At 35.3% G+C, this 27681-nt stretch overlaps 1 protein-coding gene across 1 annotated transcript in view; it reads left to right on the top strand.

Annotated features, from left to right (window-relative positions):
• Positions 1 to 7096: 7096 nt before the first annotated feature.
• The window catches only part of LOC129275175 (sterol regulatory element-binding protein cleavage-activating protein-like), a 39256-nt gene continuing 18671 nt past the window's right edge, over positions 7097 to 27681 (top strand). The window contains exons 1-9 of the mRNA XM_054911966.2: positions 7097 to 7227; positions 9521 to 9802; positions 10358 to 10511; positions 11410 to 11567; positions 12852 to 13045; positions 13713 to 13827; positions 19977 to 20082; positions 20486 to 20564; positions 27458 to 27584. Of these exons, the coding sequence (XP_054767941.2) occupies positions 9663 to 9802; positions 10358 to 10511; positions 11410 to 11567; positions 12852 to 13045; positions 13713 to 13827; positions 19977 to 20082; positions 20486 to 20564; positions 27458 to 27584 (1073 nt within the window). The 5' untranslated portion in view covers positions 7097 to 7227; positions 9521 to 9662. The remainder of the gene's footprint in view (positions 7228 to 9520; positions 9803 to 10357; positions 10512 to 11409; positions 11568 to 12851; positions 13046 to 13712; positions 13828 to 19976; positions 20083 to 20485; positions 20565 to 27457; positions 27585 to 27681) is intronic.

Here is a 27681-nt window from a genome sequence, read left to right as displayed (position 1 = left end):
GGAAGATTATTTGACGAACGATACTGAATACAGAAGAGGAAATGATAAAAACATAGGGCTAAACACAGATTAGCTCCATGGTTAAAACATGGGCAAAACAAGAAGGTTTCCAGCCCAGTTACTGCCCAATGCAGAACAAATTTTCACAGTGTGTCCTATGGTTAAAAAGTGCTAGAGATGCCTGTAGAAGGTAAACCAGCATGGAGACAGTTGCAGAAGTCCAGTCTAGAGGTTATTCAGTCATCGATGATATTTTTTGCACCACCTCATGTAAGACAATGTCTGATCTCAGCAATTCTGTGGAGCAGGTAATATGCAGATTGGCAGACATGTGATGTGTGTTTCTTCATGCTCATTGTTCTATCAAAGACTACGCCAAGAGATCTAGCCTTGCATGCTGGAGATATATAGCTTCCTCACCTATTAAGACTGGAGTTGTAGTCATAATAATTACGCATATATGAAGATAACAGAACAAGATACTTCGCTTTTTATTGTTAAGCTCCAGGAAGTGACCTTCATCCAACATCGAATCCTCAATGGTAGCACCAACAACAGCAGCTGCACGAACCTCTGGATCTTTAACTTTTAGATCAAAAGTGAGGTATATAGCTGGATGTCATCAGCATAGAAGTGTATACCAAGACCATGTTGCCACATTACAGAGCCAAGAGGAGTGATGTACAGTTTGAAGAACAAGGGACAAGGACAGACACCCAAGGAACTCCATATCAAAGGGTAGTCACAGGAGACTGCATGCCAGTGATGAATACAGCTTCATACAGCTCTGCTCTGTTGGCAATGTAAGAGGAAACCTGCCATTGGACTGCAGAATCATCAATTCCAAAACAGACTGTCAGTCTCCCAAGAAGAATGACATGCTCATTGGTATCAAAACCGGTTGACAAGTCAAACATAACTTAGGCAACTGCTTTCCTCATAGAAAGAGAAATCCTGGCTCTACAATCGAAGAAATTCTCGACCTAGACTTTGATGGTGATATCTCAGACTCGCATGCAGCCTATCAGAGCTGGGTAAGCTATTGGATGATGTTGGGTTTAATACTGATCAAACTAAGTGGATTAATAATCACTATACAGGAACGCCAAACATGCCAGGAACCCACCATCCTCTGAAAGATATCTTCGTTATCAATTATACCATCACTAGAGACCTTCAAATCTAAACTGAAGTCTTGTCTTTTTAAACAGTATTAGTTATTGGCACTTTGACACTCATCCAAACTTTCTTATTCTTTCTTTTCTTGTGCGCCTCGGAATAGAATATTTCTAGATAGATGGCGCTATATAAATGCCTATTATTATTATTATTATTATTCAATAGTCTATCTTATGAAGATATGAAGATGTGTGAATATTTGAAGTTTGATAAATGGCCTAGAAGACATTACACAATTCACTGCGGTATTGAAAAGGTGCACTCCGAGCAATTTAACACCTGAAACAAGATCTGGTTAGACAGCAGATTCTCTCTCAAGACATGCAAGACAAAAGTTTAGGTTTTCTCTATGAATCTGTGACATGAGAATCGGACATATCTCAAGAACACAAACACGATGACTTTGATACGAACTGCCTCCGCAGAATACTTGTACTAAATTGGTTTGATTTCAACAATTAGAGATGACTTTTATAATATGAGGCTGCCCTATCAATCAAGCCATCCAATGGAAAAAACAAATCGATGATAACTGACATTGATCATTCAACAACCCGAAGGTAAAGGTGTATTTCAAGCTGGGGGAAGATGGATGCCTCTAAGTTGGCTAAAGCTGCAATCCTTGATAGGACAGGTGCAGTACTGCATTGGAAAAGATATATTATGGAGATGCACATGTAATCCGTTAATGAAGTCCAATGATAAAACATTGTTATTAAAAGGATATGCAGTGACTTATTCGTTGTGGAACTTTAGAACATCACAGTCTGGCTTTTAAAACACGGAAAACGGTGTAATTGATAGGAAAAATGAGAAATTAGATGGATTATAATTTATTATGTGGGTTCAGTTCTGAGAATTTTTTTTCAAAATTGGGACAATTTGAGAAGCGTAATGGAGAAAAACACAAGACATTTCATTTTTCAGCAAACTGTTTTCACTTCATTTTGCTGAAGAAAAACACACTAAATATATATACATGTATGTGTGATCGGATTATGTTGGTCGGGAACATAACTACTCCAAAGGATATTAGATGCAACTGATTGACTATTAGGAGTTGAGAATTACAGTACTGTTATGATTCAAATTTAATAATTCATCATCTAAAATTGTAAATATGAATGAATTGATTGATATCATAATTCAAGATACCATTTTGGAGCGTTGTGGCCCAGTGGATTAGTCTTCGGACTTTGAAACAGAGGGTCGTGGGTTCGAATCCCAGCCATGGCGTAATTTCCTTCAGCAAGAAACTGATCCACAGTGTGCTGCACTCAACCCAGGTGAGGTAAATGGGTACCGGTAGGAAGTAATTCCTTAAAAAGCTGTGTGCGCTATGAACGCCTAGCTTAGCCGGGTAATATAGGAGCGCCTTGAGCACCTAACAAGGTGGATATGTGCGCAATATAAATACCCTATATTATTTTATAATAAAAATATAAGCAATTAATAGTGACATTCGCTTGAATACAGATAGGTTCATGAAATTCGTTGGATCTCCACCAGTGTGCTTTTAAATGGGAAGGCCCTCTGTGCAGGAGTTTACCTTTGTATGCAGATGTGGGTGTGGGAGTGGGTGCATCTGTTTATACCCATGGATTATGCGAATAAAAAAGTGATTACATAATTAAATTATTGAAGCTAATTATTTTCTGCCATTGATAATCAATAATTTGACAGATCCCATAACAAAACATGTACAAAACAAAAGGTACAAAATACAAAGAAATACATAAGAAATTAAAAAACAATAAAATACATTATCATTCACTGTGATATTATATTCTAAGGGCCGTACAATTATTTATAATGATGTAAATGCTATTTGTACCAAAAATATAAACATTTGAGCCGAAATTATCAAATTATAGCGTAATGATCCAAAATATGCATAAATTTGCATAATTAATTAATCGCAAACAAAATTAACAAGTTTTCCCGAAAGGTACACGTATGTTTGCAGGATTTTGCAGTATTCATGTCTGTGAAAGCGAATATAATTAAAGAACATTGTCGAAATAATATTCTGAATTGTCAATTTGGCAGCCATTTTGTTTCTGCAAATTAGGTGGTCAAAACATGAGAAATTAGCTTGGGAACCGATCTTATCAGATTCAGAATATTTGAATTGTGTGAAATAGTCTGGTTCCCAACTTTTACCCCAAAATGCTTCTTAAAGTTTATATAGGCCTCTTTTTCCAGAATGGGTCTAGTCTACCAGAAAAATGTTGATTTGAGTAAATAGAGAAAAATCAAACTAGCATAATGCTGAAAGTTTCATCAAAATCTGATGTACATAAATAAAAAAGTTATGACATTTTACAGTTTCGATTATTTTTCACAAAACAGTGATATGCAAACCTCAGACATGCAAATGAGACAGTCGATGTCCCTCACTTACTATATTTCTATTGTTTTTTATTGTTTGAATTATACAATAGACCGATTTCACAGATTTGACAATAAGGGCCAAATTTATTGTAAGCCTACCATGCATTTAAAGCAACGCTAATTTCAATGTTCAGGGAGGAATTAATCGTTGTTTCACTTGACAATTAGAAGAAAATTCGAATATTGTTTCATAATTTATATATTTATTTATTCATGTTTTATTTATAACAAATGATAAAATAAGGTGGAGGGTAGTTCGACTCAGTTATTAAACTGCTTTACAACGAAGCCCTCCCCTTTACAAACATAAAATAGACCATAAACATGATGGTATATTTAAAAATACAAGTGAAAATTTACATAAAAAGTTATAATCTAAAATATAAGGTTACAAGAGTTTTATGAGGTATTAATTGCTTTATGCGGCGAATAAAGCCATATGTACGTGATATTTTAGTAAAAGAAACAGTGAGTGGATGACGTCATAAGTCTCCTCATTTGCATACCGACCAGGATGTATGATACGTCAGCTGTTTTGTAAGAAGAAGCGAAACTTTAAAATGTCATTTTACATCCGATTTCAAATTTTCAGTGTTATGCTTGTTGGAATTTATCTTTTTATTCACATCAACGTTTTGTTGGGGTGGACCTTCCTATTTTCAATTTTTCCCCTCGTTTACTTTAACTTTTCTTTCTCCTCTTATCTTTATTTATTCATATTGTTTGTTTCATTCTTTCCGCTTTTTCTTTCAATTGTTTTCTTCTTTACATTAATTTTTCCTCTTTTTTATCGCAATATTGTGAGGGGTGATTGACCTGCATGGTCCCCTGGATCAGCCTATGTAAATAGGCGGAATCCCGGGGGCGGAATTACATGAAGACACCTCACCCCCTAGTACACACAAGTTGCCTTTAATATGGATATCTTTTTTAAGATGATGATATTCGCTAATTATCTATAGACCTCTATTTTTCAGTTATAACGCTACAAAAAGATCCGATCTTCACTTGCTTTTTTATGGTGAGGATTTTTTTTCATCAATCGGCGAAATCGGGCCTCATTCAGTTTTAAATGTCCCTGAATATTTACCATTAGAGGCTGGTTGAGATAAAACTTCTCAAGCAGACGTGACAGGCGAAGGGGGGGGGGCAGTGCAAGTTTACATCCCTACACAAAATCGTATACGAATGCCTTGAGTATTTTATGGGGGGGGGGCAATTAATGGCCGGGCAAGACAATTTCTCCAAAAAGATTCACGACCATTTCCTCTCGTTTCATGCTCTTCCATGGAGCGTTGTGGCCCAGTGGATTAGTCTTCTGACTTTGAAACAGAGGGTCGTGTGTTCGAATCCAAGCCATGGGCCATGGCGTACTTTCCTTCACCAAGAAACTCATCCACATTGCTACATTGCTGCACTCAACCCAGGTGAGGTGAATGGGTACCCGGTAGGAAGATATTCCTTGAATGCTTGAGCGCCTATAGGCAGCTCAGCTATATTAAAGCCGGGGTAATAATAATAGCAGGGCCCGCTGGTAGAACAGTTTTCGAAACTGAAGTGGCTACCCTGGGTAAATATACCTATATTATTATTAGGAGTGGGCTATGAATGGGTGATTTTTGGTTTTACCGTGGCAACAGTTTTTTGTATTCCTTTTACCTTATCTCAACATGAAATTACAATATTTTTTGTCTCGGGTCTGAGAAAAAAGTGTGCCGGGCAAAACTCCAAAATCACATTTTTGGCCACAACTTCTTTATTTGGTGGTCTTTTTCTCTGGTTTTTGGTGTCTATTCATATGTTTTTTGGGGGGCAGGCAATTTGTTTTTCCTAAAGTTAGTGTTTTTAAACCATCATTTGTAGAGTTAAAATGTGATTTTACTTAAATTTACCAATTTTTAGACCCTTTTTTCAGTCAAAAAGTAGGTTTTATCGTCTTGTGGCTCTTGGACTTTAGACGATGCGAGCCCCACAATTGCAAGCAGTTTCAAATAGCTATATTGCTTTTATTCCTATACTTTGGTTTTAAGGATATTTGCAAAATATACATGTATCTTATCAAATAAAAGAAAAAGTCATTTATCCATAGGGGCTATGCGATATACAATGTACTGTACATACTACAGGGACGATGCATATATCCATGCATTGACCACCATGACTAACAAGGCCTGTATATAAACTATATAATGAGCTTCTGAGGTTTAGAATTAGATTGTGAATTTGACTGCTTGTCAGCTGATACATTAGCTAACCTGATGTAACTAAGTTGCACATAAACATCATATACATACATCACAATTTTAGCCATTTCTACTTCATTTTGAGTTGTTTTTCTTTTACCTGGTTGTGGTGTCTAACCCTATGTTTATGAGGTCAGGTATAAAATACCATGGTAATGCTGATCAACAGCCAATCAAGAATTCCATGCAAGTTACCATTGGATGGCAAAGTTACCATAATGGTAACTTTTATGCAACAGGGCTCAGAATAACTACAGTATAAATGCCATAATGTGGGTGGACAATAATCCATTGTTAATAGTATTTACCTCTCTTCGCCCCCTGATTTAGCATATTTGACAAAAGATATCTTCAATTTCTGAGACAAACCATATCTTTTATTTCTGAGGCATCTAATTTTAAACCTAAGAGCTAATTTCTATGACACTATAGTTTATATGCAGACCTTGTCATGGTGGTCAATGCATGGACATAAATGTATGCAGTGCAGTATGTACGGCACATTGTATACTGTATAGCCCCTACGGATAATTGACATTTTTTTTTAGATTTATAGATATATTTCGCAAATATCCGTAAAACCCAAAGTATATATATAATAAAAGCAATATAACTATTTGAAACTGCTTGCAATTGTGGAACTCGCATCGTCTATTAAAAAAGTCCAAGAACCACAAGACGATGAAACCTACTTTTTGGCTGAAAAAAGGGTCTAAAAATTGGTAAATTTAGGTAAAATCACCTTTTAACTCTACAAATAATGGTTTAAAAGTACTAATATTAGGAAAAACAAATTGCCTGTCCCCCAAAACATATGAATAAACACCAAAACCAGAGAAAAAGACTACCTAATAAAAAAGTTGTGGCAAAAACTGTGATGGGGGGGGTGGCAACCATTTTTTATTTTTGCCAGGCACACTTTTTTCTTCGGACCTGACACAAAAATATTGTCATTTCATATTGAGATACATTACAAGGAATGAATAAAAAATGTTGCCATATTAAAATGACCAAAAAAGTATTTTTGACCCACGTATAGCCCACTCCCTATTATTCCATCTTCCTATTTTTCACTTTCTCCTCGACATATGTTCACTACTTAAAAATCTTACGTGCCATCGACCCTGCCCCCAGCCTGTAGCGCTAAGCTCTAATTCATATTATTATGGATATATACCAAGCAAACTAGTAATACATCTCTATGATATAACTCGCTTTGCCAATTATAATAAAGTTACTTTGAAACTCATTTCATTTATTGTTTTCAATTATCTGTCGATAGTTGGCGCTGTTGATGTTTTTCCACTGTCCTGTTTTTCGCATAGGCCTAGCCTACGGCTACAGTGAATTTTTCTGAGAGAAAAGGAGTTACCGTGGGCATTATTATTCGCTTGATCTGTATTATTAAGTCGTAAGTATATTAAATCGATTTGTAAGTAAACTGTAACTTGGTGTACACTTAATTATGTGATTTGAGAGTTGTTTTTCAGTCAAGAGAGTTGGGAGTAAGGTTAGCGCCTCACCGACTAACGATAAATCTATCGCTAGCCTAATCCGCGCCCCGTATACCCAGTTGTTGTGTGTCCGGACAGGTTGTGTGTCCGGACGATCAATTTTAGAAAGTCATTTGGAAAAATTTACAAGCGAAGTTTCATCAATTTTTCGTACAAAATGTAAGGAAATATTATGGAGAACAAAATGGAAGATGATTACAACTATTGAATTCATATTTTTAGTGTAATCCAAAGACAAATAAAGAAGGCTTCAAAAATATAAAGTGTCCGGACACCCGATCCCCCATCCTAGTTCCTACATCATCATGTAGACTTTATTTATGAGAGTCTAACGTTACTTAGATGGTAGATGTAGTGTAGCAGGCGGAGTCGATTGGGCGGAATACACTTTCGTATCCCAGACAAAATGAAGACTAAAGCAAGGAAAAGCAAACGGGTTTCAAGTAAATTTTTTCATACATGATCTTTTTCACGTTATGAATATTGGGTGTCTATTGTCTGAATTTGAGGTCAAATCTTGGTAAAGTCAAACATCGACTATCATCGACCACCACCATGACCACACTACACTAACACTAACAGTGAACACAGTCACTCAGTCTGATTTGTTGATTTTTTTGCACACATTCAATGAATACTATACAATACTGTCACTGATTTGTGACAAAGTCTTTGACAAAGTGAATGGAGGTGGGGGAAATGTTAGGATGGGGATCTGTTTTCCAGATGCTTTCACTCGTTGCTCTGTATTTTCTCAAAATTTGTGCATTAAGTTGCATTAGTACAATAAAACAATAGTAGCAAAAATAGTTTTGAATATGATGTATGGTTGGAACTACCCCTTATTGACCACCTAATCTTCTAAGCGTAGTATCTGCGAAGATATTCATCAATTTTACCCAGTTTTCGTATCATTTGTGCAGAAAATTGAGCAGATCAGATTCCCATATTTCGCTCGGCGACTCCGATTCAATCCGCGTATATATAACAACGAATACGACGATTTTACATTTGCTCATTTGCACCCGTCTTTTGAAACCGACCACCCGCGATACACTTAAGTTTACGGCAGATTCTTGTCGCGGTGGCGAAATAATTTTACTCTTCCAAATCAGTTCTAAGATGTCAACATGCTAAATGATCGTCTCACTACTTCCACTGCGAGCTCCGGCACATGATTCGACGATTGACGACGGATATTTGTTCTAAAGCCGTTTTCTATCGGATTTCTTGGTTTTTCAGCGGGGTTTGGTCAATACAATTTTGATTAATTCTACTAAATTTTTACTTTTTGTTGCTTCTTTTTTTCTCGTAAAATCGATTCTTACCGTTTCTCTGGACACTGCGCCTACTCTCTATAATAATTTTAACGCGCGCAAGGTGGTTGGTTTCAAAAGAGGTGGTCGATATGTGGTCGTCTGACCATACCACATTTTACTCACATTTTTTATGATATCTGCTTTTAAAATGATGATATCGTGATATGATGATTGTTGAGAAGTTCAGATTTTTTTTGGAACGGTCCCAGTGGCCTGATGACAAATATGCTGATCTTTTGTCAATATTTTCATCAATATTGATCTCATCCTAAAGAAACCTAATATGCTAGAGGGTAATTTTAGGTTGTTTTTCATGTTGGTAATGTCAGATTTTAAAGATATTGAATAGGTTTTTAGATCATGACCATCTGCGAGGTATGGACACGTGCAAAGTTTTGACTCACTGCCATAATGTTAGAATTTGTTTAGTTTCACTTTGTTTATGAAATATTGATTACAAACTTCATGAAATTACTGTCTTCTCCGGACACGACCGGACTTGTGCTACATAGCGAAGTAGGGGCCAAGTATGTAACTGAATAAACTGCTGAACTATAAAAATAAGTGATAGTTCGAAATTTCCATGGTTGAAAAGTGCTCAAAACACATGAATACCATTGATTGTGTGGGTTTTAAAAGATGAGGTTTATTTCTAAAGCACGCCGCAGATGCAAAATTTTGCTTTTCATATAAAATCATTCCAGCCATTATTGCATTTTGACTCATATTGATATATTTTCAAACAACGAGAATGGATTAAAAATGAATAATTGTTGCCAATCTTGGGAGCAAAAGCAGATGACTTGTCTTAGGAAAGTTGTTTGCCCCTATGAGACATTGTAATTTTTATATTTTAAATCTTATCTTGCAGCTTTCTTCAACATGAGTACTCTCTGACAATAGATTAACCCGATCCTGAAGAAAAAAGTGATTAACACTTTTGCAAGGAAATCTTCAGACCCATTTGGCACTCCATAGATCAAGGGTCAGCTTAAGCAGAGGATTCAGCCATCATGGGGGAAGCTGGAGAGTATGAGATTGTCAGTAAAATGAGGGAGATGGTGTCAAGGGTCTTCTATAATTATGGCCTCTTCTGCTCCAACTACCCAATAGCCCTGATTGTGTTTTCATCAGTCATCGCTGTGCTCTGCAGGTGAGCTTTGGGGGGAGTCAGCAATGATCACAGATTGAAATTGTATAATCTCTAGATTATGTTGTATTTGTATGTATTTCATTCCTGATTCTTTTTCTTTTTAAGTATACTCCTCAAAGTCCAGCCTGGATCCAAACAGGGAATATAAGGGAGCACTGTTTATGCCTTTTTAGTCCCTTTTTTAAATCTTAGAAGACAAGAGGTTTTCAAAAAGGTGAACTGTTCAAGATAAGAATAATAGGCCTACATCTGTAAAGATTAAATTGTGGGCCAGGGATGAAGGAGATATTGAAGAAAATTAATGAGAAGGAAAAAAAGAGGAAAATCACATAAAATCTTGATTTGTGTTTTGGAATTTACATTTTTATGGATGTGTGTAATATACAGTTATCAAAATTATGCCCAAGCTTGCCACCTCTAAAAAAGTATGTTGCTCTCGCTGACTATTTATTTTTTAAAAATCAAAATAAGAGCAAAACGGAATTAATATTGGAGAAAAGCTGGTCAGAATGATCAGGGTTCATTAAGATATCATATTGATCTATTTATATACAGTCTTCCATGCTTCTTTGCTGTGCCTCTGACCCTGACGGCTCCGTACCAGTACACTACACCTTTGAATGGTTTCCCTGACACTGCAAGGAAGTATTACACCAAACAGCAGCCTGATAATAAGACTGCTATTGATCACAGTAAAAGACCACAGTGGGTAAGAATCTTGGAAGAACGTTTTCAAAGCTCAACATATTCTGTAAAAAAGTCATCATCATAGTAGGGCAGGTATCAATACATGTTGGAGAGAAATCTTGTTTGCCTGGCTAGAGAAAGATGAGATCTCCTGAATTTTGTTCAGTTTGAAAAGATTTTTAAAAACTCTTCCTGCTTAGGAAGTCGATGATCTTCAATCTGTTTATAAATATCAATAATTCTTGCCCTTCTTTCCAAAAAGGATTGGACTTTATATCTGAATATGTTTACAGTAATATTCAAATATTTATTTTACTATGACTACTCTGTGAGTGGATTCATTCATTGAAATGGCTACCTAGATTTGTGTATCAGCCACTTGTAATCTTCTAATATTTCTTTTTTTCATAATAAAATTGAATTTGAAATTGAAATATGTGTATTATAGGGTTTCAGAGTAATATAATGTAATAAAAGTCCTTTATTTACAATAAGGTTGTTATATAAATGTGACCTGTTTATTTTTATTTTTTTATGAACTGTTCAAATTGTTGTACATCCCTTTCCCTTCCCCCTCCCTATTGTGAAACATTTAAACAAAACTGCCATTAATTCCTTTATTCAAAATCAATATTTTTCTTTTTCTGTTTTTTCAAGTTCAGTCTTGTTGAGACATGGTGCGAAACATCCTCAATAATTTCTTTTTATGTCTATAACATAGAAATGGGAAGATCATTATGGGGTTACTTTATTTACAATATATGGTGTTTTTAAAATGCAGCTTGCTTATTTGATGTACAGTGAAAATTGTGATACATTCCTTTCCCTTTAGTTTACCATCCCATATTGTGAAACAAACAAAACAACCATGAATTCCACTGGTCCAAAAATTTCAAATGTTTTACTTCTTCTCATCCCAGTTTTCAAGACCACCAGTAGGCTATGTGCTGCAAGTTGTTGTCAATGCATCTGTTTCACCATGGCAACCGGGACTGACCTACGGTGATGATGTCAGAGGTCCACTGTCGAAGGCCTTCGAGCTGGACAAAGAGATCAAGAGTTTTAGTTCAAAATCAAAGTAAGTTTTTTAGAAAATCTTGATTCTTTTTTAATTATTCTGTGACGATTCTGTCAGGGGAGCTCTACTTAATTGTATGTCTAAGGGCTCAATATTGCCCATGCCAGTCATACATTCTTGATTCTTGGGGGTTTAGTTATTGTACTATTTGCATTTTTAGTCATGATTTTTGTACCTACGATGTCAATATGTGTACTCATTCATTGTTATTAATAACTTGGAATTGCCATGAGTCATTTCAATTTATGTTCATAGCTATGTGAATAGTATATTCAGAACTTAAAAGCATACATGTTTGCACAAGCATCATTAAGTGGTGGTGGTATTTGTTTAACCTGTTTTGATGCTCAACAAATTCGTAACACATTTTAGGTGGTGTTTAGAAAAGATTTAGTTCTTTTTATGTTTTAAAGAAACTTTCCTTGGCAGCTCGAGCTACCTGTAAAGCTGGGTGATAATAGTTTACTGCGGACTAGATAATAGGTAGTTAGCTCACATAAATGCCAATTATTATTGAATAATAGAAAAAATGAGAAATTTATGAGCTCATTTAGTTATAATAATGAAAAGATTACAATATTCTTCATATTTATAATTATTATTATTATGTGCTGTATCCCCATTCCAGAGATGTAATGGTGTTTGTTTCTGTGTTTGTGAGAATGTACCATAGGTACAGGGAACTAGCATTTAATCACCATAAGATATTGGTACAAGTGCCTGAAATAACAGCTTTACATTTGCATTTCAGCAGGGCTCCACACTAACCCTTTTTTTCTACTGGCCCAACCTGATCATGTCGGACCAGTAGATAGTCAGTTCTACCATTGTTTACTGGTCCGAACCTAAAATTTACTGGTCTCCAAAAATAAAGAAAAACATTAAAAGGCTTGAGTGTACCTTGCCGTCTTTTATTGCTTATTGTTATCCCCCCAAAGAAAAAAACAATCAAACAGTACACACACACAACATAATTCATGAGAGCCATTTGCATTTCTCAATTTTGTAGAGCATTTTTAGCGAAACATCAGAGCCATGATTTACAAAAGATTTGTATCAGTAAGATATAATTTTTACTGGTCATTTCGGACCAGTACATCTGGCTATTTCTGAAAAGTTACTGGCCCAACAGCAATTTTTACCGGTTTGGGACCGTCAGACCAGTGCCAGTGTCGTGCGCTGATTTCAGTATAATACACATATCCTTTTGCACTTTGTCTTTGCCCATAGAAGGATAGGGCTCTCTGGGATAATCCTTTTTTTATCGCCTTTTTATATTTGTAGAGTATTACTGAGATCATCATGCCTGTATGTATCTGATACTGTTGACCGAGTGAAAGGAGTAATGCCTGAACATAGCTGCCTTGTAGTATCACCTGCTAATGTATGGAAAGGCAGCTTTGATCTCTTTCAAGAAGACCCTTACCCCGGAAGATCTGTGTTCATGGGGAACTTTTATGATAAACCGGCATTACATGGCAAGTCTATAATACATAATTATTTCTGTTAATATTATTGTTTAAAATGGAATGCAGATTCACTTTTAATTCAAACTATAATACAATATGAATATCAATTGGCTTTATGTGCTCCGCCCCTTTTCTCTATTTAAACTAATCTGTCCTCAAATATTCTAATGAAGTAATAAGTCATTTGAAATTTACTTTATGAATGATTAAACATTAACCATTTTGTTTGTTGAGTGTTGCTTTTCACAATTTGATTTCAATATTTGCATACTCTTAAATTTCTACTGTAGAACAAGTATTAGAAGAGTTGGTGTGATAGATTATTGGCAGGTTTATTGTATCCACATTTTTTTGTAGATATGTGTAGGTGAGGTCATTCATTTTTATGCAAGATTACCACAGCAATATTTTCCAACTTCCTGAAAGTGGGCTGTTTTTGTATAAAACCATATTTAAACTTCCCTTTGTAAACTTGCATGGTTTCAAAATATTTTGGTACATATCTTGAATTCCTTTGTATCTGTTGGCTAGGACTGGTTTGTTACTGATTATTGCTTGATGTCTTTAGTGTTGTATGCTGCAACTATCTGTGCTCATCTTGATTGTATTCTGAAAAAAGATGACAATGAGAACAAAATAGATAAATCTTGAAATATATATAATCTTTCTTTTTCAGATCTTTTACTGGGTGTCCAAGCAAAGTACACTGGATTACAGAAGTACAACATTCATTCTGTATCTGAGCAGATTTCCTTTGCTGTAACAGTTGTATTCCATACATATAATGAAAGGTGAGTTATTATGATAATAATCACAATGATTACAATGTCACGATAGCTGCAATAAGAATTTGAGAATTTAAAGGAATAAATTCCTACCAGGTACGTGTATCTACATGTAAGCTTGGTAGAGTGTGGCAGATGTAGATGAATGCAGACCTGCCAACCAGTACGTTTTTGCAACCAAAATACGGCAGTACGTTTTTCCTTTAAAAAATATGTTTTTTGTAAAAAAAAAAAAAAAAAAAAAAATCCTTTTTTTTATTTTTTATTTTATTTTTTTACAAAATCGTAATTTATTGAGAAATATCATCTCTTCATGTCTTTATTTCATAAAACGTACACAAATATGGTTATTAGATCAATGTAATTTCAGGTAACTTGTTTTTTTTTCAATCATTTTGTAAAAACCAGGGTGAGATATACACAAGTTTCAATGGGTTTTTTTTTCATCTGCAAGAGCAGTGCGCATTTCAGCTTGCATGCAGGCACTCTGCCCCCCCTGACGAGCCACAACCCATACAAAAGACATAAACCTGCCCCCCCCCGACGAGCTTAAAAGACCTTTTTTGCCCCCCCTGACGAGCTTGAAGACCTTTATTGCCCCCCCCCCCCCCCCTGATGAGCTTGAAGACCTTTTTTTTTTTTTTTTTTTTGGGGGGGGGCTTGTCAAATTTTTTGGCGACCAATTTTTTTGCCCCCCCTGTGAAAAATCCTAGGTACGCCACTGCAGCATTCCTTGTTTTGTCTAATCAGGAATTTAAGGATTCAATATGATATAACTTGTGGGATGCCTGCATGAAAGACACTATTTTGAAAAATAACTTTTGGCATGGTGCCTAATATTCTTATTTGCATATTGAAATTAGGGGAAAACCCAATTTGCACACCGCCCCCAGCTGTCAGCTATCATGCACCAGACTAGACTTGAAGGTCACAATGATCTTGTTAGGTGCATTTTATCAGACAGTTGGTAAATATAGTGAACTACATGTATTGATAACTTTGCAATCTGATGTAACCTTGCACGTATTTAAGTCAAGTAATTATAACTAAATGGTCTACGTTAAAACCTTTATTTTGAAATGTTACTGTCATACATACATTGAAACAATGTCAGTGTCCTTGTATCTGTTTTGACAGGACCTAAATTTCAATATCATTAGAACAAGGCCCTATTCTAAGGGCACATTTCTATATTACAGCACAAGTGGGAAACATCAAAAAGTGCATGCAAAATATCCAAGGCCAATGCAAGGAGCATCAAAGCCAACCAATACGGCATCCAAGGCAAAAACACGGGACAGTTTTGAAAAGTCTATCAAATTTTTTTTCAAATTATGATGGCTATATTTTGATGTCAATAGATACTCTGAAGTCTCATCTTTCAAATGCTATTAAAAAAGATATGTTTCGTCCATGCTTGAGCACACGCAGCACATTGTTGTCAGGGGTTTTAAAAAAGGCTTGCACCAAATGGCAGAAAATGAGAGAATATTGACTAAGCCTGAGTCATATCGATTATTTTGAAAACCGGTGTTCGATAGCTTTAATTCGATCGAACATCGATGCATCAAATTTTGAAGGCGCGGCGGGGAAAATCAAGTCAATTCTTTTTTGCTCCGGCAGTCGCGTCGATGCGCTATGCACGCATTGCATGCACTGACGGTATGCGCTGGCCGGGTGAGCGTTGCACAAGCAGATGACAGCAAAGTTCGTTTGTATTTTCCATGATCACAAAACACACAAAAAGCCAGGGTCCAATGCAGAATTCTTCCCAAAATATCAACAATGATATTCGCAGATGACAACATATAAGTTGAAAATGAAACAATATCAAAGACATGAATCACGCAGAATCGATCCGAACGATTTTCGGTCAACTAGCATTCGCGGTCCAGACTCGCACACACCAGCCCTGCCTGCAGCCCCGTACACTCACTCTCCCGAAACGACAGGCGTGCTTGATGCCAGCGCCAGCAAACGAGTGCAACCAGCGGGAGCACTGTAACTTGCCTGAGATTGTGTAGTTGGATCCAAAATGAGCTCCAAATTGATGGGAATACGTAATTTTCTCTGGATGGTCATTTGAATTTGCATTCAATGCTGATATAACGATTGTGAGGAAAGATTGTGGAATATGAGTTATGACGATGTTCGAGAATTAATCCTGATATGATAATCCACTTTTTATATATTTTAGACACAAGACAAGAGCATGCTATCGAAATAAATATGAATGTCTCGGATCGAGCTCTAAATTCATATAAATTATTATTGGATGTTAAATAATTACAATTTAATAAGATTTCATGGCCATACTAAATATATTGACGATGTCAGCAAAGTATGTAATGTTCATTAATAGTTTTATACTGGCATTATTTTTATTCCATCTCTGGCCTGGACGTCTCCGGAGCTAGCTCCGAGAAAAAGAAGCACAATGCGCATGCGCGTTCGTTGACGTAGGACATATTTTCCATTCATGAAATCAGAGCCCAAAGTTGGGCACAAACTAGCTTCAAATTGATGGAAAAAATATCAAACGCAATTTTCTCTGTTTTGTCATGTAAAATGTTATTATATGGTGATATTACGATCTTGACGTGATAATTTTTTTTTTAGACAAGTGCACTCACTCAAGTCGATCGTCATGTGATGTCCGTCATTGAAAATTGAAACGAAATACAAACGTTTCACATCAAGCTCTAAATTCATATTAATGATTATCATATGCAAATTATTGTTAAATAGTACGATTAAATAATGTTCTATGGTCATATTAATATTGTTCATGATAGCAAGGTTTATTTTACGTTGATCGCATCAATTTTCTGGTTATTTTCTGATTTGATTAAAGCACAGTACTGCGCATGCGCTGCACGATCGATGACTTCCATTCATGAAGATTTCATCGTGCATAAATTATCTCGGCACGAGCAGACAAGTAAGACTCGAACTATGATCGAAATAAACTTCAAATTAATGGTGAATAGGCATCATAATGACACAATCGGTTTCATTTTGGGGGGAATACAAATCAAGTAAGTACATGTAGTAGTCAAGTTGGACATTACTCTTTATTTTGATGATTGATTGTGTGAACCAAACGAATCGGCCGGCCGACGTATTTTTTATTTTTTCTGATGCACCGATTTTGCAAAATCTGCACCGGCACTCGATGACATTGATCGAACACCGATTTTAAAATCGATTCGACTCAGGCTTAATATTGACTTTCAGACATCTTGCTAATCAGCTGACTTCTTCCTACATGCAGGCTTTTCATTATCTTTGCCATAATTTTTGAATTAATTATGCTTTGAAAATCCATTCACAAAGCATTATTTTACTTGAATTTTTTGTGTTTTCATTTAACTATGTTATCTTTTAGCATTGAATAGTTTTGATACCCACTGTAGTATATTAAAGTTAAGTGCTCTTTAATTAATGTAACTCCATCTTGGTGACATGAAATTAAGCGTTATTAGGAGCCTAACCTGTAGAAAATAATGGTTATAAAATTATATGCTAATTTACTAATTCTTCATGAATACTAAGCAAATAATTTTTGTTGGTGAGAGTGATGGAACAAACTATTTCCAAGACAAATAGTATGTTACAAACAGTGGCGGATCCAGGGGCCGGCTGTGCCCCATCCCTTTTGAGAAGAATGTGCCCCCCTTTTGGAAAATCAGGAATCCGCCCCTGTGTACAAGTAGAGCTATACCCTGCACATACATGGCACAGGTAGCCTTCATGTTTCATTCCAATGGGGACATTATTACCTTGTCATGTTTATAATGAGATTCAATGTTTACCTATCGGACACCAACATTTAGGCCCGTATTCTGAAGTCAAGTTTAACTTAGACCACGGTCTAACTCTGTGCTAAAATTATCGGAAGCCAAAAGTGTCAAAATTTGTATTAAGTTGTATATGTTTCTTATGTTTACTGTGCTCTTTCCTGATTCATCGATGGTGAAGACAATCATCTATGTATACTTCCTAGACAATTATGAATGATTTTAGAGCCAAATGAGCTGAAATATGATATCTCTACTGTTAGTGATTTACATGTATGTAACAATTGGCTAGCCATACTTAAACCACAACTTTAAACCTGAGTTTAATTTAAACCCGACTTCAGAATACGGGCCTTAGAGTTTAGTACATGTATACTGTATGTGGGATATATTGATAACATAAGGATAAATAATGTCTACATTATATATTTTCAATTGCCAAAGTAATTATTGTTTCTTTGTGTTGTAATTCAATATTGAATAGGACTTTTACATCTCGAATTAGATTAGAAAATTATTCCAAAGAAATCTCTGTACAATACTATAATATATATTCCTATGTAAAAACACCTGTTACATGAAATGAATCTTGTGAAGCAAAATACAATAGTCCATAGCAAATTATGACACGATACCATGAAAATTATTCCCTGTTAAAAGCATATTTTACTTGAAGTGGTACTGTCTTGTTCCATGAGATTGTGTATTTATTATGCAGTAGATGCACATGTTTTAATCAAGCATTGTAGATGATGTGGGTTGTGGTTTACTGAGATGGTAAAAGAGCCATTAGGTTTATGATTGATAGGAGGGCATCCAATTAAACCACAACTAGCTTGCATTTCTATTCTATATTTAGCAATGACTCCGAGTATAATGACCAACTTGTATGTGTACCGGGCAGTTGTAATAGAGACTATTTGATAACTGGAAATTCTACACAGTACTTGTGTGTTTGTTGGGAGGTGGGGGAATGGGTTAATATGTAAAGTACAAGCACATATTGTGTAAATTACATAAAGGTAGATTGTTATAGAGCTTGAAAGATTTTTTCTGGTAATGTGTGCCAACATTAAAGTACAGTTTGTCAGTTATGGTTAATACTCACCGGGGGGGTGTTTCATAAAGCTGTTTGTAAGTTAAGTGCGACTTTAAGAAAGACTGGTGAACTTTTCTTACGCACTAAATAATCACAAATGAACGCTTAATGGTTAATATCATTTACCACAAGAAAGGATCACCAGTCGTTCATAAAGTCTCTCTCACATGTAACTTCCAAACAGCAAACGCTTTATGAATCGGCCCCCAGGAACTAAAAACTTTTCACCGTTACTTTCACAGCAGTTGCAAGGTCTGGATTTTAAAACTTGAATATTATATTTTTATCCTTGTAAATTCAGTCTAGTCAAGTATTCATAAGATTTTCCTTCAAATTACAAAGTTACATGTATCCAAACAAATTTGAATGATCTTATTGATAAACCTTGTCTAGATAGTATTTACACTGTCCACACATTCCAACTTCTGAATGGTACAGTGCCCTGGAGAGGGGGTGGGGCTGGTGGATTGCACAGAATTAATTGTGACTATCAAACTTAAAACACTTCAATTCCTGCATGTAGTTCCTTGTATTACAGTTAATTGACCAAAGATCATGTTCAGATGGTACATTTACGCTACTCCATACAGTATATGTTTTGAGTAAAGCATCATGTGCACATCAATTGGCACTTATGCATGACCTTTAGTCATACTCTTTGAGAAACATCTCTGTCGTATTACTGTTACAAGCTACTGTAATGCTAACTTTCAATTGGCTGGAAGGAAATTTGTTATAAAAATTATGAATTTGTTATAAAAAATTGTTAAATATGACCCTGGTCAAGCTGGGCCCCATTGCATGAAAGTTACTATTATGGTAACTTTGCAGTTCGATGGTAACTACCTTGGTAACGATAATCAACAGCCAATCAGAATCAAGGATTCCATGCGAGTTACAATTGAATGGAAAAGTCTTACAAAGAGTTGCGATTGATCCCATCAATGGTAACTCTACGGAAATCCATCAGTGTCATACTTTTTTCAACAGGATATTTGCAAAATGTCCTTTGTAAACAAAAGAGATTGCATCAAGTGTCCAAATTGTCAAGAAATCAATGAATTTATGGATATACCTTCATATCTAAAAACCTTTTTAAATAAAAATGCATTTTATATGTTGACTTTGCTGGCTTTCCATAGTTGCGATTGATTGGATCAATCGCAACTCTTTGTAAGACGGGGCCCTGGTCACACATTCATTTGTTTATGAAAGGGATAGTTGTCTTGATATGTTGTTGGTTTTGTTGTTTTTAGTTTCATTGAAGAGCTGAAATCACACCTAGAAGAGAAGTTCAACATGGGATCACCACCTCTTAATTGGAATACTGGAGAGTTTCTTATTCTACACATCTACTACAAGGTATGTCAGATCACCAACCAACTTTCATATTCTGAATCTGGTCTAATGAATTAACGATTTGCCTAACTGCTGGAACGTGATACAAATCTGATTCTAGTTAGGATCTGTAAAATGAAATTGTCCATATATGACTGATTTGATCTGCGAACAAACAAAGATGTATATTTGTTTTCTGAACAGATTGAACAAACATAATGCAACTTGTCAATTTTAGAAACACATCATGCAAAGCTACAATTAATGAGAATTATTAGAGGACCCCCCCATCCCAAAAGGGGTGGGTCTGATGTAACAAAGTCACTTTTGAAAATAATACTAGATTTTCAAAATTAGCAATAAAGATGTTAAAGAGACTATTTGTTCTAATTTGGAATTATATTGTTAACTTTTTATTTACTTTCAGAGCCTGATTAACTCTCATGATCTGATCCCTGTATCCATCATATATTCTCTTCTAATGTTCTACATCTACTTCTCAGTTCGTGAGTATACAGTTCATTTATGTATATCTGTGGAACAAGCAGGGCTTTATAAAAATTAGTTCATTTTTATTGTCTCGCCTGCATAGCAGAGCGAGACTATAGGCGCCGCTTTTCCGACGACGACGGAGACGGCGGCGTCGTCAACATTGAAATCTTAAACAAGGTTAAGGTTTTAAAATGTCATCATAACTTAAAAAGTCTATGGACCTAGTTCATGAAATTTGGACATAAGGGTAATCAAGAATTACTGAACATCCTGCCTGAGTTTCAGGTCACATGACCAAGGTCAAAGGTCATTTAGGGTCAATGAACTTAGACCATGTTGGGGGAATCAATATCGAAATCTTAACCAAGGTTAAGTTTATGAAATGTTGTCATAACTTCAAAAGTTTATGGATCTAGTTCATGAAACTTGGATATAAGAGCAACCATGTATCCCTAAATATCATGTGCGAGTTTCAGGTCACATGACCGAGGTCAAAGGTCACTTAGGGTCAATGAACTTTGGCCATATTGGGGGTATTTGAGGAATTGTCATCATAACTTTGAAATTTTATGGATCTAGTTCATGAAACTTGGAAATAAGAGCAATCAAGTATCCTTAAACATCCTGTGCTAATTTCAGGTCACATGACCAAGGTCAAAGGTCATTTAGGGTCAACAAACTGGTAATGTTGGGGGTATTTGTGGAATTGTCATCATAACTTTAAAAATCTATGGATTTAGTTCATGAAACTTGGACATAAGAGCAGTAATGTATCCCTGAATACCCTGTGTGTGTTTCAGGAACATGGCCAGGGTCAAAGGTCATTTAAAGGTCAATGAACTCTGGCCGTGTTGGAAGTATGCGTTGAATTGGCATCATAACTTAGGAAGTTTATGGTACTTGCTCATGAAACATCGACATAAGGGTAATCAAGTATGAATGGTAGATTTGCACAATCCTTAGTTCACATGAACATGGTCAAAGGTCATTTGGGGTCAATGGACATAATATTTTATTATCTTATTAATGTTTTCTTCTGTGAATAATTATTCATTAGCTGTTTTTCAAAGGAAGCACTGCTGCTATATCGAATTGCGTAATGTAGGCGAGACTGCCAGAGGCGTTCCACTTGGGTTTTTTTTAGTAAATTTTTTTTTCTCTTTGCCTCTTCCTTGAGGATTTATTGTTTCAAAATATTTACATATATACATATTTACATAGGGATAACTTTTTTTCAAGAGTCAAATGATATAATATTTATAACAGGAATTACAATATATCAATAATTTTCTTGACCTCTAATACACAAAATTGTTTAGATCCGTAATGATTCAAATAAAACTTCAAATATGAAACAAATTCCGTGATCAATCTCTTATTGCTATGATTTAGATTCTGAAGGTTGCATTTTACATAATGATTATAAACTACAAACTGAGCAACATTGATCGTCAAATTAATAAGTTCAAATTTTGGGTTTTCTATTTTATACCCAATTAACAATGTTTTCATAGTTATCACCATTTCTTCTTTGAAAATGAAATAAATCATCCTCGATATGATTTTCCAATAAACTTTAATCTTTTTGCAAAAAAACAGAAAATGGCCAATGGTCTCGATTTCATTACAGATTTCGCATTGATTTGTATTTACAATTTTCCACTTGAACAAATTGTCTCTAGAAGGTAATATTTTATGTAACAGTCTGAAATTGAATTGCTTAATTCTGTTATCTTTTATCTTTTTGAATTTAAAATGAAGGATATCTTTCCAAACTAAATTTTCTGGCAATTTTAGTTGTTTTCCCCAGATGTCCAAAATATAAAAATCAACCTTCTTTTGTTGTAAAAACAACACATAATATTGTTTTGCTCTGGTGCAAGTTATATTAATACGTTCACCAACAGATGTATCAATTTCTTCTTGTTCTGAAGACTCATTTTGCTTTTCTTTCATCGTACTTATTTTTTAAGCCAATGAGCAGGAAATGCTTTTTTTAATTTTAAAAATCTAAAACTAAATACTAAATTATCAACATCAAAAAAGTTTCTAAAAAATGATATATCTTTCCATTTACCTTTATATACAACTTGTTTAACATATAAAATACCAACTTCTTTCCATTCCTGAAAATTTAAAGGTTGTCCATTTATTGTAATATTACTATTATTCCATAATGTTTCACGATATATATTTTCAACATTCTGCTCATCTAAATATCGTAATTGAGCCCATGTATATAGAAATTCAATATAAAACATTGGTAAACCCTTTTTTCGACAAAGCTTTAACATGTGTTTTGGATGACAATTCATTTGAAAACAGTTGGGGATTTCTCCTATGTAACTTAACCAAAACGAGAAAAGTGTTTTCCAGACTGCATCATAATTATTAAAAAAGGAATTTATCCAAGACAATATAAGTGATTTTGATTTCAAATATAGATCGATCATACCAAGACCACCTTCAACTATCGGTCTGACACAAATATTACGTTTAACTTTTTCACGCTTTGAATTCCATAAAAAGCAATACATTATCTTATGTAAACCCTTGCATATATAGTCTGGCATTGGTATAACCGAACCAACATAAACGATTTGAGGCACAATTAAACATTTTATAATAATTATTTTACCATAGCATGTAAGCTGTCTCATTTTCCATGTTTTTAATATGTTATTGACCTTTTCAATTTTCCCTTCCCAATTTAGCTTTCGTATATGCTCTTCATTTTTTCCCACAAATATTCCTAAATACTTAACAGGATCATCTGTAAAATCGAACTCGCTTCTTTCTAAGTTAAATATCCCTATTTTTAACATCTTTGTCTTATTCCAATTTACTTTTGGACCTGCAATATTACCGAAATTATTTATCTCTTTCATAACATTATGAAGGGAATTAATCGAATTGATAAATATTGTCGTATCGTCTGCGAACTCTGTTATTTTTATCTCTCTGTGTTGAAAACATAAACAATTTCCTGAAATATCTATTCCTCTGATTTCATCATTTTCTTTAATACGAATTGCTAAAATCTCTGCAACCAAAATAAACAACAATGCTGATAATGGACACCCTTGTCTTACACCTTTATAAATATGAAATGATTCTGATAACCACCCACGCTGTAGTACTCTACCGTGAGCATTTTTATATAACATCTTAATCCAATTTATAAACGATTCCTTAAACTTCATCCGCTTTAATGTTTCAAACAGAAATGAGTGGTTCACATTGTCGAATGCTTTTCGAGAATCTAAAAAAATTATAATGCCACGGGAACTTTTAAATTTACAATAGTCAATAATATCTTGAACAAGCCTAACATTTTCGGATGCCGATCTACCTTTAATAAATCCACATTGATCAGTTGAAATAATTGATGATAAAATTTTCTGTAAACGCATCGCTAAAACCCGAGCTGCAATTTTGTAGTCGATATTGAGTAAAGATATTGGTCGCCAATTGTCCAGAGATCCCCTATTGCCATTTTTGTATAATAGAGTAAGAACTGACTGTCCTTGTATAAAAGAGAGTTCTCCCTTTTCATACCCCTCATTTAAACTATTTATAACTAGATCTTTAATTTCATTCCAAAAACATCTGTAGAATTCCACACTTAGACCGTCACTCCCGGGTGAACGGTTTAAATTCATGGAAGACAATGCTTTTCTACATTCTGTTTCAGTAAGCAACCCTTCACAACTTTTTGCTTCTTCCCGAGATAAGCATGGTACCTGTACATGAGTAAAATATTTATCAACATCTGTTTCGTGTATCGGTGGACAATACAAGTTTTTATAAAATCTGTGAATATCTTTAAGAATCTCGTCATTATTAAGGACCTTTTTCCCATTTTTTTCAAGAAAGTGTATTTCTTTTTTATTTCCTCTTTGCCTTTCTAGCTGAATAAAATATTTAGTACATTTTTCTCCATTCTCTATCCATTTTTCTCTTGATCTAACATAAGCACCTTTACACTTATTTCCATACCATTTGTCTAACTCTTCTTTCAATTTATTCATTTTGTCTATTAATTCATCATTCATATCAGTATCAAACATTTCGTTGTAATGCCTTAATTCTCTTTCTAATTTCAGATAATACCCTTTTGCTCTAGATTGCTTTTCCTTTGCATAACGGATACTGTATTCTTTAATCTTATATTTACAAACATCCCATTGTATTTGTGTACTCATTCCTTTCGTTTCAAACTTGACCACTTGTATCAAACTTTTAACATAATTAACATAAACCTCATCATTCAACAACGAGTTATTAATCTTCCAATAACCTTTACCTCTTTTTTCTTGAGATATTTTTATCTTTAATGATATAGCATTGTGGTCACATTTTAATGCGGGCCTTATGTCTGTTGAAAAGACTGAACCCAAAAGACCTCTACAAATCAACCAATAATCTAGTCTTGAGTGTACATTTAATAATAATTGTCGCCAAGTAAATTGTTTTTTATCTTGGTTACACTTTCTCCATATATCAATTAATTTGTTTTTTGCTTGAAAACTTTTAAAATTCTTTTTTGGTAAATAAACATTTGATATGCCATAAGTATCTAATATTCTATTTTGTACACAATTCCAATCTCCACCTGCTATAACCATATCGTTATTAGGTTTACATGCTTTTACCCAGGCATCTAAGGACTTGTAAAAAAATTCTTTCTCCGTGTTCTTTGTCGGAGCGTAAATGTTTATACAAAAGTATGATATTAAATGACATGAAAATCGAATAATGATAGCTCTACCATCTCCTTTACAATTAACAGAAATAGAGTTCAATGAAAGACCCTCACGAACAAGAATGGCTACTCCTCTTGAGTGATTTGTGCCATGGTCAAAGAAACACTGACCTTTCCATTCCTTCTTTACACTTTGCTCTATATTATGTAGCCAAAAAGTTTCTTGGAGAAATGCAATATCACATTTCTGATTTTTTAACCATAAGAATATCTTGTCTCTTTTAAGCTTGTTTCGTAACCCCCTCACATTCAGGGAAACGAAATGTAACATAGACTTATCTATGAATCGATGGTTTGACATTCTTTCTTTCTAACTGCTCATCAATTTCTGTAATTTCTTTCCACTCACTTATTTTTGCTTGTGTCTTTTCGCTTCCTTTTAGAGGGTTTTCTCTTATCTTGTACCAATTGTAGTGGAGGTGTTTCAGCTGACAGCGTGGTGCCCTCGTCATCGCTATCGCGATCGCTTGTTTCTGTTTCTGAGCTTGATCCGTAATTACTCTTTGCTCTATCTCCTTTAGACTTATCTCCAGGATCTTCGTCTGTAGATGAAAACTTTCCATCGCTTTCCACGACGATAGCATTCATCACACTATGCGCTTTTCGTGGTCGACTAGCTTTCTGATCTGATGGGGTTGGGACGGGTAGGAAATCCTGTAGATTAAGTTGCTTCTTCGCTTTTCCGCTGTATGAAGTGCTTGAAGTGAGGCTAGCAGCGGCGGCTTGTCTCGGGCGATCGTCATCTAGTCGAAGATCCGTGGCGTCCGTAGTTTCCGTTGCTATATTGGTTGGGCACTTGTTTCTCACGTGCCCACTCGCTTTACAGAGGGAACACCTGATTGCATTCTTGCATGAGGATACGTGATGCCCTTTCTCCAGGCATTTCGAGCATGTAGCGACGCTTCCAACTCCCTGTTCTGGCTGTCCAAGATGGTACAGTCGACCGACGAGAACCTTCCCGAAAACGAATTTCCTAGGGAGGGCTTGGGCGGGTGGTTTGATGAACAAAACTCTATCTCCATTCAGGCAGCTCGTCAGTTGTCCATTAACTCTTAGTTTTTGTCTGATGATTTCACCATGAATTTCAATGTTTTTGGTTTGAAACTCAGACTTGATAAGTTGGTCACTTACTGAGAGTGGGATATCCTTGATTACCACACGAAGGAGATTCTCATCCCTGGTTTTGGTAAATGGGTTGAGGTCATGTACAGGGGTAACTGCCCCACGAAGCTCTAAGCCACTCATTATCACTTTCACTCTGTCTTCATGACGAACGAGGTAAATACGCCATAAGTTACGTATTTGCTGGATACCTGATATGTTAGTAGGTTCTATTATCTTGACTAACGACATGTACAATTCCTCACCCGATATTTGTTTTGTACTCACATTTCGAACATCCTCTGATTTAACAAAAACGGGTTTAGTTCCACTTGCGTTAGCCATTTTTAGAGTGAGACTGGGTGTGGCTTTCCGGAATCTCAGCTAGATTTCTCCCTTTCTCCTCAGAAAGTAAAAAACAAAAAGTAAAAAACAAAGAAATACATAAGAAATTCATAAAACAATAAAATACATAAGAAATTGATTTCCAAACCGAAGTTTTTTTTATTGCAATTGTTAAGAATGCTACAAAGAATATTTTTACCAAAAATTAGCATTCTAGGAGCTTTATTTAGTGAATTAGAGCAAAAAGTATGATTTATGCATAAATTAGCATAATTAATTCATATAAAATAAAATCTCAATATTTTGGAAAATTTTACCATACAGCCTTGTAGATTACATCACACACTACCAGCGTGCAAATTTTTGCGTTGCTCGCGCGATCGGCGGCCAAGATCTTAAGGGGGGGCCATAATGGCCCCCCCCCCCCCCGGGAATGACAAGAATCAAAATACCCCGGGAGCTTGAGGGTTAACGGTATACATGTACAGCATGGAACAATGACTACCATGGCTCCATAACACTAAGATTTTGAATATACTGTAAAAGCTCTTTCAAAGTAAAATTCTGATTGGTGGATATTGCAAGGTATGTAGAGGTCACTGGTTCACTTCTGTATATGTCTGTGTGCAAAACAGTTGTAGATTTGTTTTGTATAAATCAACAACATGAAATATTGAGTTTTCTCTATTTTTGCAGGAAAGATTGAGATGGTGAAATCTAAATGGGGTTTAGCATTGAGTGCTACAGTGATGTTAGTTCTCTCCTGTACTATGTCAGCTGGTCTTTGTATCCAGTATGGGGTTGAACCAACATTGAATGAAGGGTGAGTCACAGTGCAGTCAATAAATGGTGATATGGATCCTAATCAAACGATTAGCTGAAATCTGTCACGTGACCAGTCATTTATTTTAGCCAACAGA

The sequence above is a fragment of the Lytechinus pictus genome, chromosome 13, assembly GCF_037042905.1.
Source record: "Lytechinus pictus isolate F3 Inbred chromosome 13, Lp3.0, whole genome shotgun sequence".
Taxonomy (NCBI): Eukaryota; Metazoa; Echinodermata; class Echinoidea; order Temnopleuroida; family Toxopneustidae; genus Lytechinus; species Lytechinus pictus.
This window is presented reverse-complemented; position numbering and strand designations above follow the sequence as displayed.